General features: G+C 41.5%; 2 protein-coding genes across 2 annotated transcripts; both read left to right on the top strand.

Annotated features, from left to right (window-relative positions):
* Positions 1 to 1,093: 1,093 nt before the first annotated feature.
* chrna9a (cholinergic receptor, nicotinic, alpha 9a) lies at positions 1,094 to 6,895 on the top strand (the record flags this gene model as incomplete). The annotated part of the gene is made up of 7 exons (XM_080494335.1): positions 1,094 to 1,139; positions 1,329 to 1,474; positions 2,625 to 2,779; positions 2,876 to 3,056; positions 4,748 to 5,099; positions 6,041 to 6,651; positions 6,725 to 6,895. The coding sequence occupies 7 exons, from the start codon at positions 1,094 to 1,096 to the stop codon at positions 6,893 to 6,895; spliced, it is 1,662 nt and encodes a 553-aa protein (XP_080350461.1).
* A 5,610-nt stretch (positions 6,896 to 12,505) lies between these two features.
* Positions 12,506 to 13,885, top strand: LOC308149408 (D(1) dopamine receptor-like; the record flags this gene model as incomplete). Its single annotated transcript, XM_080521136.1, has 1 exon — positions 12,506 to 13,885. The coding sequence occupies one exon, from the start codon at positions 12,506 to 12,508 to the stop codon at positions 13,883 to 13,885; it is 1,380 nt and encodes a 459-aa protein (XP_080377262.1).
* Between the last annotated feature and the right edge of the window lie 4,108 nt (positions 13,886 to 17,993).

The following is a 17,993-nucleotide window of genomic DNA, read 5'->3' as shown; positions in this document are numbered from 1 at the left end:
TTCAGTTTGTTCTGATTCTTACACTTCAGACAACATGCAGTGTGAGTGCATTCGAGTGAAATGGCCAGAAAACCAATCCAAAATCAATAGATTTACAAATCAACAATTTGCCTCTTCTCACAGCCTCTGCAAAGACAAAATAAAACACTTCCTGATCACTTGCTCATTGTCTTTTAATGTTTCTGATTGATTGGCCAATCGGAGCTCTGTGATCAGCTCACAGGTGATCTCAATCTCCTTTCCAATGGACAATCATAAACTGTTCTAACATCTAAGATAGAAGATAAATCATACAATACTTGGTTATTTGTCACATATGAGGACTGCCACATAGACAAATTCGTATACAAGAAGTGATGGCAGAGGAGTCAAATGCAAACAAGTTGATTTGTTCTACTGGCCTCTTTATTCGGTACAAATGTACAATCTTCCTTTGATTAACTGACCTAAATTTTGCCTTTTAAAATGTTCAAATGTGCGGGACATGTGTTGCATCCGCAGGAACATGTGTGTACGTGTTCATCTTGAATGAGCTGAGCATGGGTAAGAAAGTGTCACTGTATGTGTGTACTTGTGTGACTGACATGTGTCATTAACTGTGTAATGCAGTAACTCTGTGTGTGTGTGTGTGTGTGTGTGTGTGTGTGTGTGTGTGTGTGTGTGTGTGTGTGTGTGTGTGTGTGTGTGTGTGTGTGTGTGTGTGTGTGTGTGTGTGTGTGTGTGTGTGTGTGTGTGTGTGTGTTCAGAAGGGGATAGGCCTGCAGGCATCACATTTCACCCAGTGCTCGTGGGCGATGTGATACTGCAGTGTGCCTGTGTTTTTCAGTGTGTGCGCTTGTGATAGCCTCAGGTCCTGTTCCAGGACAGCGATTACACACAGAGCGATGTACAGAAGTACGACTAACAGCTAGTGAAGCATTCAGAGCGTCTGAGAGGATGTAACATTTTGAGAATTTTACCGCGGTCTGGGCTGGCTCAGCCTCTCTGGGGAGAATGGAGATCAGAATCGGATGACACTCTGGATTTGGCTCCAACGTGTCCCTGCAACTGCTTTGCTGAATAATTGATCCCTCGGCTTGTGACTGGTTAAAAAATGAGGAAGGCAACGATGATGGTTTGGGTCAGCCTCTTGCTACAAGGTCAGTTCTTCGTGATGCTTATGATGCATAATGATACACAAGTGATAGACAGGTTTGCTTTTCAAGTCACGCCTGTCTCCTTTTCCTATTCCTTTGATTTCATTTTTTTCTTCTTCACTGTGCAACAGTTTTTTTTTTTTTTTTCTTGGCGTCTTGTACCTACCCTGTAATCTCCACTTGCCCCCTCAGTTTCCCACTGTGCCCAGGGTCATTATGCCCGCAAGCTTCTCAATGATTTGATGGAGGACTACTCTAACGCGCTGCGGCCTGTGGACGACACGGACAAAGCCCTCAACGTCTCCCTGCAGATCACCCTGTCACAGATCAAAGATATGGTGAGCAACAGAAGAAGCGCAAATATTGAGCTTCATCAGCAGAAAACTGCAAATACTTTAACTACTCAGAGATAGTTCAGGATGCTGCAACTGTAAGAAATGGCGTACATGGCATTTGCACCATTTCTGTTTCAACATATTACTGAATATACAGGACACATATATTGAATGAAATATGTATCCACCCATTAAACCATTTAATCTAAAGAAGGTTGTGGGTTGCTGGAGCTGATCCCAGCTGGCTAAGGGGGAAGGCAGAGTTCACCTGGGACAGATCATCATCAATCACCTATTAACCTTAAAATGCATTTAACAGGTGTAACTAGAGAAAACATGCAAACCACATGTAACCCCCCTCAGCCTGGACTCAAACCTGAGACACTTTAGTAGAGAAGTTAGAGTGCTAACCATTCAGTGACTTTTTGACTATTCTACATTACATGATTTTGTATAAATATTTCTTTTTTTTTCTGAATTGTTCGTGTGATAATTTTTCCAGCCAGACAGAAGTTTTTTGATCTCTGGAAAAGTTCAGCTCTCTACTATCTGTCTGTCTTTCTTGATACCTGCTTTATCCAAGTTGGAGAACTGGCTGATGTTTGTTAAATAAAAAAAAATTATAAATATATATGTATTTACTTCTGGTCACTGCATGATTACATGATATTATGAAGTGGTAAATTCTGAAAGGTTACACAGTGGGTTACAATCTGAGCTTTGCTAGAAAAAGATGATATGAAAGAGAAAAAAATAAGGAACAAGTGAATAATTTTGAGTACTGAATTGCACAGATGGTGAAATCTATTTTATGGTTTAACCATGCACAATCCAATACACTTGAGCTTTTCGTAGCCATCATATGTTTTAGAAGTCTGTATTTGTCCTGTATGTTATCACGTTTTGTAAAACTAAATTGACATAATTCCATTAAATGACATTAATAAAAAGGCTGAAGTTGAGGATAAGTTTACATCAAAAACAGATGTTTAATTGCCTATTCATTCTAATCATGGCTCATTCTTTAAAGTCACAGAACAGACCAGACCTGCATAAACTCACTTTAATGACCTAAAATGTAATATGCACACTGTATGTGTGTGTTGCAGATATTTTTCTTGCCTCCATCTGACACTCCTCTTTGTGTGTGTAGGACGAGAGGAACCAGGTGCTAACAACATACCTGTGGATCAGGCAGGTCTGGTATGACGCCTACCTCAAGTGGGACAAGGACGACTATGACGACCTCGAGATGATCAACATCCCCAGCGACTTGGTTTGGAAGCCGGACATCGTTCTCTACAACAAGTCAGTGCGAAGGAGGCAAAATACAATGAAATGCAGAGAAAGTGCATCCCAATCACATTTGATGTTTGAATATGTGCTCCCTCTCTGTGAGTGCAGAGCAGACGAAGAGTCATCAGGTCCTTCCAACACGAACGTCAAACTCCGTTATAACGGAGAGATCGTCTGGGACTCTCCGGCCATCACAAAGAGCTCATGTGTGGTGGATGTCTCCTACTTTCCTTTTGACTGGCAGTCGTGCAACCTCACCTTCGGCTCCTGGACCTACAATGGCAATCAGGTGTGTAAACAGCTGGACGTTCATGCGCAGGAAGAGAAGGATGTTGAAAAAAGTCACATGAAGAGCTGACAGCACACTTTCGAAAAACAAACTCCAGAAAAGAAACATGATTTCTTTTGTTTAAACTTAAAATACCTTTTTTTTTTATTAGTCTTTATACTAAGAGTTGTTACTGATTAGAGGCATCTTCAGAGAGAAATTCTGTTTAAATCTTCTAGTAAATAACATATATTCCTAATAATGGTGTTAGGGAATTTAATAATTACAAAATAATATTTACAATAGGTGTTGCCACTCTAGTATTTTTCCAGTCACAAGTCAACTAATTGAGTTGAGCTATTAAATATAACTGGACTTGTTTTTTGTTTGTAGATTTGTCCCTTCTAATAACGGTTGAGCTGAAAAGCTGTATTCTCACTCTGTCCTAACCAACGTTAACTGTAGCGTTTTCCATCCGTCCTGTGAAACACTCCACTGTTGCTCATTCACTGAACTCCTTTTTGCTGGAGGAGCAGACACTCATTAATCCTGAATTAATACTGTTGTCCTGACGGAAACACGAAAGGTGTCACATTAACATCAGCCACATTACAACACAGCAATTTTGAGCATCCAGATAAAGAGGGACAAATAAAGGTAACACAAGAGTTACTTTCCCAAGTAACCTCATATGCTTTATCTGCACTAACTTGTAAAGTAACACCGAGATACCAGTGGATGGATGTTAAGTTATATGGGGTGTTAGCTGCCTGCCTTATCCAGCATGATTTCTTTCCTACAAGAATTTATTTAGAGAATAAATTAATATTTAAAGAGCTGTTTAAAGAAATCCATCTTCCAACTTCCAGGATCATGTTGTGTTTGCTTGCTGGTTTGTTGGAGCACTTATCACACAATCAACAGCACAACACTGGTCACTTTTTACAGCGCTGAGGTAAAAGCTGCTGGGGTTTGGAAAGTGTAATCATGCATTTGATCCATTAGTTGAGAAGTGACCTTGATTCTTGTATTTAAAACTAATGATTGTGCATGGCATTCTGCTATAAATCACATTTGCCTTCCATTCTCTTTACCTGGTCCAATATATTAACAATAAATACTGGGCACTGGGCACATAAAACTAATATAGGTTGTCAAACATGCCTGACGCTTTTATAAAGTCAGATTTACAGTACTTGCTTGGCAAATAAGACATTGGTGCTTAAATTGCTAAAGCCAATCATTTACAGCAAAGCGCTCAGAAATGTATCTAGTTTCGAGGCCTCTGAGCCAGAAATTGTGATATATTTAACATTTGGTGAGTAAAATGCAATTGAGCATGTTGTATTAAGAGTAAATCACACACAAGTCACATTAGTGTGTTTTATAGTGACATTCAATTGCTGAAATCTCCTTACATAGCACTCTGGGGTATGTATTATGTCAAGGAATGGTATTCATTTTGAAGCATTCGTACTGTATTATATGAAAAAAAAAATAGAGTTTTTGTTACCTTAATTTAAAGTCACACGGTGAGTTCAAGAAAAATAAAAGTAAGTTCAAATGTTCTATTTCAAGGATCAAAATCTCAGTAAAATGACAGCGTGAGTGATATGACTATTTTTTTCTGATTTCCCAAACAAATGATCCTCGAAGCACTCTGTAACGCCTCATGAGTTTCGTGATCTTTACGAGTGTCCTCCGCTCCACAGGTGGACATCAGTTTGGGCATGGACTCAGGTGACCTGTCCGACTTCGTGGACAACGTGGAGTGGGAGTGTCATGGCATGCCGGCAGTGAGAAATGTCATGATGTACGGCTGTTGCTCCGACCCTTACACCGAGATCACCTACACCCTGCTGCTGAAACGTCGCTCCTCTTTCTACATCTTCAACCTGCTGTTGCCCTGCTTCCTCATCTCATTCCTGGCCCCGCTGGGCTTCTACCTGCCGGCCGACTCGGGCGAGAAGGTTTCCCTGGGGGTCACCGTGCTGCTGGCGCTCACTGTCTTCCAGCTGCTGGTGGCAGAAAGCATGCCTCCCGCAGAGAGCATGCCATACATAGGTACGGCCTTTTTGTCTTCTCACAATATTATTTGACAAGTGAAGCCATAGTAAGTCATTGTTATCAGGAAAGAAGGGAATAAAAACAACAGCAAAGAAACAAAACATACAATTCGTATATACACAAGATCAGAAATGGGCTGATCATTATCTCTAAGTATCTCTAAATATCTCCACGTATTTATTTGGTCGAAAATTTCCCTCCATTAGGTTTATTTTAAAAAGATGATTAGTTGAGTCTGTATCAACAACATTTATTTTTGTAGTGTTACAGTTTCACTGCTGTATATCATCCTGTTGCATTTTAAAAAAAAATATTTGGCTTATTAAAAGTTTGTCAACATATGCAACTTTGACACAATATTGACTACAACTCTAAATAGTTAAATATGTTTTAGCAGTAACATCAACTGAAACAGTTGTTAAGTTCATCATTGTCATTATTAAATAATATATACTAAACCACATGTTAACAGACTAAAACACACCAAACAGTTCTTCTTGCAGTGTCGAGCAAGAAATGTGACTGTGGTTGTAACTTTGACATTATTTCAGAATAAGGTTGTTTAAAATATGAAGATTTTCTGATCAACATATCTTTATTTTCAGCAGAAAAATCTATTTCTGTGTTTACTTGGCAAGATAAAAGAAACAACTTAAATGTCATTGTTTCGAAAGCAAAATACATTGGGAATTTTGTCATTTCTGATATGATTCATTCTACCCATGAACAGTCTTTCTTCTTAGCAAGAGAATGTGTTGAGCTTTGAAAAACAATACAAACAAACCTTCACGTTGAGAATTCTGAAACTGTGTGTTTGATAAAGTGTTACTACGTATGTCCTCATAAAATTATATCATATTATCATATTGAATGAACTAAATGAGTGATATGGAGTATCATCCTTTTTTCTTCTTCTATTTTTCTGCCCCCACCTGTAGGAAAGTACTATATTGCCACCATGACAATGATCACAGCCTCCACTTCTCTCACCATCTTTATCATGAACATTCATTTCTGTGGTGCCGAGGCCAAACCAGTCCCTCACTGGGCCAAAGTTCTCATCATCGACTACATGTCGAAGATCTTCTTTGTATATGAAGTGGGGGAGAACTGCACGACTCCAGAGAGCGAGAAGACCCCGCTGTACCCGGAGGAGCCGTTGAGTGATAAGAGCTACTACCATGATGACCGTTTCCAAGATGGCTTCTACCATCGTGACAATGACGCCTACAAGTACAGCAATGGCCATGGGGGGCATCATCACAGTAATTATCACAGAAGCCAGGCCAATGGCAGCACCAACGGCAGGCATCATCACTACAACAACCAGAACAATGGTGCTTCCAGGCTGGAGAGGGGCGAGGTGAAACATGAGCCCCCGCAGCACTACCACCACATCAGGAGGGACGACCTGGACTACCAGACCCCTCCACATCCGAGAAACCTACAGCACCTGAATGAGGCGCTGAAGGAACAAATCTTCTTCACCCCGGAGAAAATTCAAATCCCAGCATGCCCCTGCTGCTGCCCCTGCCTCCAACACAAGCAGGTATGACACGCTGTGTTTCTTCGAAACTCTAATTGCTCTCGCCCTTGGTTTAATCAATGCGCGTGTTTTCCAGGTGGTGAAGAACATCCAGTACATCGCCAACTGTTTCCGTGAACAGAGAGCAACGTGTGTCAAGGCGGCAGAGTGGAAGAAGGTCGCCAAGGTGATGGATCGTTTTTTTATGTGGATCTTTTTCGTCATGGTCTTCCTCATGAGCATCCTCATCATTGCCAAGGCGTCCTGACACATTTCATCATTGCTAATCCTCCAACAGCGCTGGAGCTCAGTGTTACTCATTTTCATCACAATGCAGGCGAATATAAAAAGCTTTTGTCGACAAAGACATTGGATTTCATGTGTCAGCACCGTCCGGTGTGTGTGTGTGTGTGTGTGTGTGTGTGTGTGTGTGTGTGTGTGTGTGTGTGTGTGTGTGTGTCTGCACATGCGTGTACGTGGGATTGTGTTTGCATCGGTTCACTGTTTTGTTTTGACATAAAGAGGGCGAGGTCACTGCACACAAATCATCCATTTAACCGTACACGCACAGAGACTCCTCTTGGTTAGTTAACGTCAGGTGTGCTTGCATGTGTCACGGAGCAGTGGTGCGGTAAGACAATCTAGGCCTCGCCTCGAACATGCATGGCCTCTTCATTATTGATGAGCCAACAGCTAGACATCCAGCTATAGGCATTGTGTTTCATGCATTACATTTTAAGCAACCAGATGATGGCATTTTCCAGAGTCAGTTAAATGTGGGAGCAGAACAACCTCAAATACTTGTGCATGGACTATACATGGACTGTGCATGGACTTTACATGGACTATAAATGGTGTCCTTATCATTATAGGTGTATACTGTGCAAAGTATGCACAATAAAGCCACTCAAAGCTTCTATAAAGGGTTTTTCTAGTGTAGCATAGTGTTTGAAAAGTGTGTATGAATGTGAGAATTGGAGAAAAAGAGTGAATGTTTGCTTGTCTCACATCTAACAAGTTGCTCAGACTTAAAGCCTACCTCCTGACAGTGAAGGATGTATGTACTGTACCTTTCAGCAAACTTACAGATTGCTTGTTGATCCAATGGAAAATAAACCTTTGATATTGTGTAATCATTTTTTTGTTTTACCGACTATTGATTTTTTTTCCGCCCTTGATTTGACTATGAAGAATTTAACGGTGACATAAATCCTTCTGAATCAGAAAAGAGAGATGATTATTTTCTACAGGGAAACTAAACTGTATGAAATTCGTACATAAGCTACAGGAAGAGTCACAAACGATCCCTTATCGTAACCTATAACATTATAATCACCTGCCAGATATAGGGTCGGCCTCCCCCTTTAACTCCCTATACAAAACAAAGTGTGATGCATCTTGTATTGTGACGTCTTACGATCAGAAGCGACATTAACTTGTGGAACAATCCAAGCCACAGTTTGTTTGTTACATTGGACAGCACAGGGCATCGGTTTCCTTCTGTTGGATTCTGAATATAGCAGATCCAGAATCTCCCACAAGAACTGCAGTCTTGAGAATAACAAGACCCAGCCGTCTCGCTATCACAATGTGGTTGGATAGAAAATCAAATTAGGCTCATAGGGCCAGGTGAATGTAAAATTACTAAACTGCCTTTTAAAAATGATTTATATTGATTGATTTGCCCTCATTTAGCCCACTGTGGAGAAAATCATAGCATTGTCAGTAGCAGTACACACAGTAGTAGCAGAAGGACAATTCAATTACAAAGAATTGTACAAGCTTAATCAAGGGATATAAATATTTGTTAAAAAAAAGTATATGGAATATAAAATGCACATTAAAATATGAAGATTTGTATTCTGCTTGCAATTGTTTCATTCATCCCTTTCTACCCCCATTTTATAAATAAAATCAAGCACTGCTACACCAACCATTGCAGAGTAAAATTGGACCAAATTAATATATGTGGCTCAAGCTGAAGTTCATTATCTTTTTTGTAAAGAGTTTCCATTTAAAAAAAACTTTGTGCACTCAAAGGTTAATGTTAATTAAAATATAATAAGGCGATGCAGCAGACTCAATATGTCCTCATTGTTCATTACTTTTCTGGTGGAACATCTAAAGGCATGAGGCTGGAAACTAATAAACTGGTTTCATCTTATGAATTGACCTTTGCCTCCATCTAGTGGAGTTCACAATCAAATGGAAACTACTGATTTAATCAATAGTGTGTGCAACATATACCTGGAGAATTATGCAGCCATCCATCAATTCCCCCTCTCTTACAGATGCAGTGGCAACTAGGTCTTGACAATTAGGAGAGAAACCTTGATATTATACTTCCCAGTTTTACCACGCTTGGGGTATTGCCAAACTGTTTGTACAGTTGCAGCATCTGACTAAAACTTTCTCACAAACATTATGTTTGTGGCCCCATAGGTGCTTTCCCAAGTCTTTACTTCAGCTGCACCCTGCCACTGTTCTGGAGACTTTATTCTCAGAGAAACCTGCTGTACTCGATGTCCAGCTAAACTCTGAGCAGGAGAAAATATGATTCAAATGTGGTGGAAACTTCATCAGACAGAGAGGGACTGAGCTTTTACCGTAAACACAGGAGGGACATGATGGGGTTAAAGCTGGACAGACTGAGAGAACAAACAACAAAAGTGAAACAATAAGAAGTTATACAATTACAGTAAATGGTGAATATGGGCCAGAGAGCAGTGAAATGATGGGCTGAGACTGCGATAGATAGATAGATAGATAGATAAATAGATAGATAGATAGATAGATAGATAGATAGATAGATAGATAGATAGATAGATAGACAGACAGACAGACAGACAGACAGACAGACAGACAGACAGACAAAGTACTTTATTCATCCCCAAATGAGGAAATTCAGATGTCCAGCAATATTAAAAGCTACTGGCAACACTTCTTCTCTCTGGCCGTCATGCAGTTGCCCCAGCACACAACAGACAAACAACAAACAAACTGCATTTGCCACAACAGATTGATAAAAAAGGTGCAGGAGAGGACTGCAAAGACATCCACAGAGACACAAAGTGACACAATGACGGCTGCATTCAGATATGCACAGCTTCCCCATGCCTTCAGTAACACTACAAATATTTAGTATTTAAGTAATTATACACACCTTCATATCTGTGTTTATTATATTATTTAATAGATGTAAAGTTGGAACTTGGGAAATGTCATTTTTCAAATCGAACCATTTTGTCAGCCAGAACAAGAAAAGCAAATAATGCCTGTGCCAAAGCAATTTATTTTCATCAAATGGGTGTAATTCGTGTTGTGTGTCCTAAATCAGCAAATGTACAAAAATAGTACGAACTCTGCAAAATGAAGGGATAATCTGATTATCAACTCCCTGCCCCCTGATTTTCACTGCTGTCTCCATATTCATCATCCAAATCTGTGTTCAAATAAAACCCTGTTGACTTTAATGAAGCTCAAATATGGTTTCAGTGCTATTTTGGTCTTTCTTACTATTGTTGTATGTCTAGCTGTGCCATCTGTTTCCATCTTTATTCTAAAAGTCAAAGTGTATCCTCTGCATTGTGAACCCATAAGAGTTATGTTTGGTGTGTGTATTTGAATTTGTTGTGGTGAAAAACTGCCTGTTAACCACAATTTTATGACCAAAAGTCTTCACACACCTTTCCTCTTAAAACTCCTAACCTAAGAAACAGGCTCTAAAAACCAGATTGTACAATGCCAACCTGCATCATCTTCACTACAGTACAATAATACAGCTACTGTATATTCATCCTGTCAAGACATTTTAATATAAAACAGATAAATAACACTAAAACATAGCAAACACAAATCACAAGTAAAATTCCCCTGACTTTTTAAAGCTCCATGTTGTAGCTACTAGGAAAATGAATGTGTGAGTGTGTGTGTGTGAGTGTGTGCGCGCGTGTGTACTGTGAATAGTATCTTAAAGATAAAAATAACTGTTTAAAGTCAAATTCAGAGGAGAAAGTCCCTGGTTGAAGATGGAGGACCTTTCTGTACAATTTGCATGTTCTGTTTTTGCATAAAACGTTGCTTTCAGAGTTCCCTCTGACATTCTAACAACATGCATTTGAGGTTAATAATTGGTGACTGTAAAAATGCCCATTGACTGTCTATATATTTGTATTTGACCTTTGAAAGACGGAGTGTTGTACCTCGCCCACAGCTGGCATTGGCTCCAGCCCCTCCTTGACTGTTAAACAAATCGCTGTGGGGTTTGATGTTCACAGCCGTTCGGGGAGACAGACATCACGTTCACATATATAGCAAATTTAGAGTGACAGAGTTAACCTCAGATGCCTGGTTTTGGACAGCGGCAGGAAACTAGACTACCTGAAGAAAACCCAGACAAACAGAAAGAGACCAATGAGGCAAGCGTGCAGACCACCGCACAGTGTGGCCTCATAAACACACGTTTATTTCAAATTCAGCTGGCACTGTAGTATACAGTGTCTGAATAACACCACTTGATGGTAACGTGTAGCGGAGAATTAATGCAACAGAGCTAACAACAACACAGACCCTCTTTTACAGTCTTCACAGCAATATTGCTGACAGCATGAATATCTTCACCGGTCATTGCTCTTGCTCACCGGTCATTGCTAACCCTAGCCTGATGCAATATTAGTGTTTGTTACGTGATGTGAAGCAGCTGTGGGTAGTGTGAGGTCAGACGTGCCGCCACCAGCTGTGACCCTGACAGTGTGATGAGGCCAGTTGGTTGACACACGTCTGGTCTGCAGGGAGCCACAGAGGGACAAGGTGATGATGCTGATGAAACCGAGGCTTCTTGAGAGGGACGAAAGAGCCTAACAGGCCTAACAACAGTGAGGCATGTTAGTGAAACTCAGTACTGCTTTCTACATTTTGCTTGTCTTTTGTAAATATGAGGTTTTTTTTTTTTTTTTACTGATTTCACATTTTTAAATTGTAATTTTACAGCTGCTTCTGCCCAAAACTTTTTATTGGTTGTGAGAATTGTGTTCTTGAAGGGAATGTGCAATTGTTGAATGTCAACAATCAAAATAAAACTTCATTCATTCATTTACAGAAATCTGGATTTATGCTTGTGTTATTGAGGAACTGATGTATTGGCAAGTTTTTAACTGAGCGATAATATGAATCTCCTGGTTTTTGTGTTTTGTGTGGCACTTTTGTGCTGATGGTTGTGTAAATGGTGTGGTCCATTGCTATGCATACTCTCAGTCTTTCTATCTCTGAAAACATGAAAGACAAAACACATCTGTTAGAAATACTGAATAATGAATGACAAATAACCCATCTCTTTGCTAATAAATGTATGCAGCCATTTATATTTATATATGTGGATTTATCAGTGTGGCTTGTTTTATTTGATTAAAAATGTTAAAGCCCACCATGAACCTCCATTAGCTTGTGGATTAACCTTTATTTCACGTTTGGTGTTTGTACATGGCTGTTTCTCATAAAACTGATCTGATAAGGAATTTCATTTTCCCCTTTCTATTAAAAAACCTTTTGGCATTTTCACCAGAGAATAAATGAAACTCCTCGTGGCGTACTTCGAGGCGAATAGTTCAGCCCGGAGTTATGGCAGATGATGAACGGTGACTAACGCAGGGGATCGGAGAGGGCGCATTAACAAAGGCTGCTGGCAGACACCGGAGCAGTGTTTGTCAGCTGGTGGTGCAAGTGGTCCCGCTGTAAATCTGCTCTGCGCTCACAGCTGCAGCACTTACCAGCCAGACTGGAGCAGGACGAGCGCTCTCCTGTCAGTGACTTATCATCCTCTTTTTTTTTTCCCCCCTTCTATTAATGGCACAGAATGGTCCTCTCCTCTTAACATGTGGCGATGAATAACACAGATACGCTGGCAGTGGTCGGAGAAGGCAGTCGGGAGGATTTACCGGCGCACCGGGCCCTGACCGGCTGCGTCCTGGCGCTGCTCATCATTTGGACACTTTTGGGGAACTTGACGGTTTGCGCCGCGGTTTGTCGGTACCGGCACCTGCGCGCCAAAGTAACCAACATCTTCATCGTGTCTCTGGCTCTGTCCGACCTCCTGGTCGCCGTGCTGGTGATGCCGTGGAAAGCCGTGGCTGAGGTGGCAGGTTTCTGGCCGTTTGGGGATTTCTGCAAGACTTGGCTGGCCTGCGACATCATGTGCTCCACGGCGTCCATCCTCAACCTGTGCGTCATCAGCTTGGATCGGTACTGGGCGATCTCCAGCCCGTTCAGCTACGAGAGGAGCATGGACAGGAAGGTGGCCTCGGTCATGATCGGCGTGACCTGGACGGTGTCCGTGGTCATCTCCTTCGTTCCCGTGCAGCTGAACTGGCACCGGGTCGAGATTGGAAACCCGACCCGGGAAGACTTGGCGCCCGGTGGTCAAAGCGCTGATGGGAGTTGTGACTCCAGCCTGAGCCGCACGTATGCCATCTCCTCATCCCTCATCAGTTTCTACATCCCCGTTGCCATCATGGTCGTCACGTACACTCGCATTTACCGGATAGCTCGCGTGCAGATCCGGATGATTTCTTCCCTGGAGCGCGCGGCGGAACACGCGCAGAGTTGCCGCTCGGACGCGCCGGAGCAGTTTCCTCACCTGTGCACCGAAATCGCTGCCAACCCCAACTACCAGTCTCAGCTCAATCTTCACCCGGATTGTGAGCGATCGAATCAGCTCAAAGTCTCCATCAGGAAAGAGACCAAAGTGCTGAAAACTCTGAGCGTCATCATGGGAGTCTTCGTCTGCTGCTGGCTGCCGTTCTTCATCCTCAACTGCGCCCTGCCTTTCTGCCCCGGACCGGGGGCCCCGGGGGCCCGCCGGGGCCCTTACTGCGTGAGTGAGAAAACCTTCGATATCTTTGTGTGGATCGGCTGGAGCAATTCGTCTCTGAACCCGGTCATATATGCTCTGAACGCGGACTTCAGAGACGCCTTCCTGCGCCTGTTGCGCTGCCGTGGACGCGGCTGCCTGGCCGGCGTGAGCGCGGCGGTGGAGACCGTGATGGCGAGCAACGAACCGGGACACCCGAGGAGGGACAGCCCGCTGAGGGCGAAGCTGAGCGTCTCCAGCACCCGGAACACGAACACCAGGGGAAGCGCGGACAGCGGGAACACCACGGTGACTGTGTTTTACCAGAGAACGTACTCGGAACAAGTGACGGACACCGAGGACAGAAACGAAAAGGACAGATTGACCAAATTACCCTCAAGTGGCGTCGTTTAACGCACCAGACAAGTGAGGGAAGGACTCATGTGCACACGTAGGGATGGATCCAGACACAGAGGAGATTGGGTCAAGACGCCATGTGGCACACTGGTTATTGCACTCTGTTAAATGTTGTAAACTGTCATTAGTAGAAAGAGAGATAAAACAGCCAAGTAGAGGAGATTTCTACTTTTACAACATCTACAAACCATGACAAGTCGTTCCTTCATTCTGGAATGTAATTTCCATGACAAAATGATGCTGCTCTTTGTGGAGCCCAGCAAAGTTTGGGTCAAAGGTCAAGCAGGGTCACACAGGCAAAGGCTGGCTATATTTTACAAGTTTTATTTTAAATTAATTGAAAATATCAGCTGTTAATATTTTTGGGTGTTTTACCACCATGTTATGTTTCACAATACTGATGTAACATTTAAAATTACTAACCAGCAACATTGAGACAAAAAAGCAAAGGACAAACTGTATTTCTGAAATATCTAGGAGAGCTTTTGTTTGCAGGGACTATTTCAGGACAAATTGCCGGGTTTATTCCCTCACATTCCCTGAATGGAGAGAGATTTATGAGAGGTCAGGGTTTCTCTAAAAAATGGGATTATGTAACTAACGCGCATTAGCACCCGTCAGCTGTGCATCTTGGTGGATGGACTGTGCTCTCTGCCACCCCCCCCCCCCCATCCTGAAAGAAACAAACATGAATAATTTGTAAAGGCTGTTCCTGTGAAAGATGCCCTGACCATGTGAGAACACAGAAGCTTTTACGGTGACAACCCTGAAAAACACAGGATGTGATTTAATGCAGGGACTGAGGCAGCTGGTGTGTAAAGGTTCTCCGTCTTCTGTCCTGCTCTCTGATGAACTCTCATTTTAACATCTGTTCATTTTGGTTTAATGAGACTTCCTTGTTGGTGTTAAATATGCAGGGATGTGTTTTAACCTCAAGGAGCCACAAGCCTTAATGGAACCAACAAGAATTTGGACTCTCCTGAACTGCTGTTCTTTTTTAGTGCTGGAAAATCTGGTGAAATTATTAATATTTTGTAAAATATATCTCTCTACCAGATCTATTTCTTCAATTAGATGATTGACATTACTCTCAGACACTACAGTAACCCAAATAAATAACTTCCAGTTGAACTGAAAATGTGTATGTGATATAAATACACAGATGACCTCTCTTAGGTGCCACTGACAACATATGTTTTCACACAACACACCAGGTAATTGTTTCTGGAGGGAGAGTTTGTGCATCTTTATGGTATTTTCTGTGTAATGGGCTTGTAACCTACATAGGACCTGCGTCAGCTGCAGGCATTGTGTATAAGAATAGTCACCATACCAAATAGGATTAATAAAACAAAGGTTAAATAAATTTTTAAAAACGTGCAGATGTTGCCTGTAGGTTACTGAGTGGAAAGCTTTTTTTTTTTTCTTTTTAAAAGAACCAACTTGGTTAAAGGTCACATTAGAGTGAAAACATCTATTTATATTCTTCATTTCATGTGTCTGTCACCCAAACAATCTCACGACATCAATGTGTCTCCTGTCTTTTGTTTGGGGAAAGCTCTAAAGTGGCTACTTTGACTGTATTAGACTGTATTAGACTGGATTGAGCCCTTAAGGCTGCAGATGGTTTCAGAGAAGAGCATCGATCACTCTGTGTACAACAGATTGTAACTACTACACTAGGGATTCACTGTACAAAGAATTAGAAATAAAGACTCAAATTAATCTATAATAGTGAAACTTGTGCAGTCTAAATTCGATTTTTTTAAGGTAAACAAAGTCAAATCTTACAATATGCAGGCATTAGCTAATTATCATAGGTTAACATGCGGTTTCTTTCTAACAAGAAATAAGTTAAAATACTGTTGTTTAGTCATTGTGTGTGCACTGTTTTTTTGTTTTTTTCCCTTTGGTAATGCTTTAACTTGAATAAGGCTTGTGGGGGAAGACCTTAAGTGGTAGTGCTAAAATATCTTCCAGGAATAGAAACTTAATTAAGTTATGAAGTTTAATTAAGTTAATGTTTTGTCATTTCATTATCTTCTACGTAATCTTCAGAACATTTTGTTACCAGGTGCAAATAGAGTTTCCCACAAGTGTTTGGTTGGAGCTCACCGTGTCTATGAGCAGGTTTTCATCCAGTTAAAATCTGTCCATATTTGTTATGGGCTCCCGGGATGGATCCCAACATCCAGAATGAATTCTGTTTCACTGTAACAAACTGCACTCTAAAAAAAAAATCTGAACCAGAGCTCAATTAGAATTCACTGTGTGACATCACTGACCAATATCAAGAAACCCTTTGAAGAGTACAAATATTTTTCCAAGTTGAAGAAAATAAATTTTGGCTCTGCCATGAATCTTCATTAATGTGCATCCATCACATGAACTAACAACCTTCGTCTGATCAATGGAATGTTCAACGGAAACTTGAAGGTCAAGCATTTTATTGCTTTCTCACGGCTTCATGACTCACATGTATTGTGGATCCCTCATATCTGATGAAGCCCAGAGCGAGACTGAAGAGGAGGAGTCCTGCTTGTGTTCATTCAGGAGTGTTTGTACACAAGTCTATGGATGTATGTGTGTTTCCAGCTGAAAGAGGAAGTGGGTCAGACGGGATGAGCAAAGTGGAAGAGAAGGATAAAAGTGCATTGGTGAGCGTGTGGGAGAGGGAGAGAGGGAGAGAGGAGAGAGAGAGAGAGAGAGAGAGAGAGAGAGAGAGAGAGAGAGAGAGAGAGAGAGAGAGAGAGAGAGAGAGAGTGAAAGAGTGAGAGACTCGCATACAATTAGTTGCCTTTGGCTACAGAACATACATTGAAATCTGATGCTGGCCTTGAAACCTAGATTTTTCTCAACCTGTACTTACTCATGATGACATGAAGGTTGGGCTGCTCAGTGGTGTGTCTCACACTCTTGAGGGGGTTCCTGTTGGATGTTTGCATGTTGTACTCGACAAAGTCAAAAGTACCCTGAAAAATACCCAGACAGGAGCATACACACAAACTCTGCACCAGACAGTCCTGGCCCAGATCTGAATGCAACACTTCTTTTGGCTATGAGGTCACAGTGGTAAACATTACTTCATCATGCTATCAAGCTATCCTGACATTTAGACGTACAGTATAATACACAATATTATCAGCCCCGGGGTGACATACAAGTATGTGTAGCGTGGCATCTAAACATTTCTGAGTTTTACATTTTGTGCCAGTCGAGATTTTCAACCACCTGGCAGACACACGGGTTGCTGCTTCTATCAAAGTATGCTGATATATTTCCAACCCAATCTCTGCTGTATAACAAAATATAGCATCACACACACACACACACACACACACACACACACACACACACACACACACACACACACACACACACACACACACACACACACACACACACACACACACACACACACACACACACACACACACACACACACACACACACACACACACACACACAATAATAGATCAAATCACTTTGTCATTTTGGAAAACAAATGAAACAAAAAGTCTGGTCATGTTTTTAGAATTGATGTTATCATTAATTAATTGATATCATTGAGTGAATTCACATTAAGGCAAAAGTCTCCTTCACACTAATAATTTATCTTGTTTAATAAAATGACAGCCAAAAATAATTCTGAAAGAGCTGAATGAAGGAGACCTTCGAGAGTTTGAAAGACAAAGGATAAAGGCCAAGAGAAACACACAAAATACGTTATTAATAAAGAAGTAAATCTTTCCAGCAGAGGTCCACACGTGCTCAGTACAGTTGTGCACAGCTGGTTGCCTGTTCCCATTCCTGTTTCTGTACAACACAGCTGAATTATTAGTGCGAGGTGTCAGAAAGCCCACCACCCGACTCTCAGCGTCCTTCTAGCTTCTAAAAATAGAACCAGAGAGAGACACAAGCCCAGGGAGTTGGAGTTGCTCAGAAAATGAATGTGATACATACGGTGAAACCTGGTGAATCAACCCAGATATTACGCTCAAGAAGACGCCTATCGAGAATTTGAGGAATAAAAACCGACATTGGAGAAGCATGTGCCATATTTGTTCAATAATAAACCCAATGACCAAATGACACTCATTAAAAA

The sequence above is a fragment of the Blennius ocellaris genome (genome assembly GCF_963422515.1).
Source record: "Blennius ocellaris genome assembly, chromosome: 3".
In the NCBI taxonomy this organism is placed as follows: domain Eukaryota; kingdom Metazoa; phylum Chordata; class Actinopteri; order Blenniiformes; family Blenniidae; genus Blennius; species Blennius ocellaris.
Note: the sequence above shows the minus strand (reverse complement) of the source record. Positions and strands in the feature narration are given on the sequence as shown.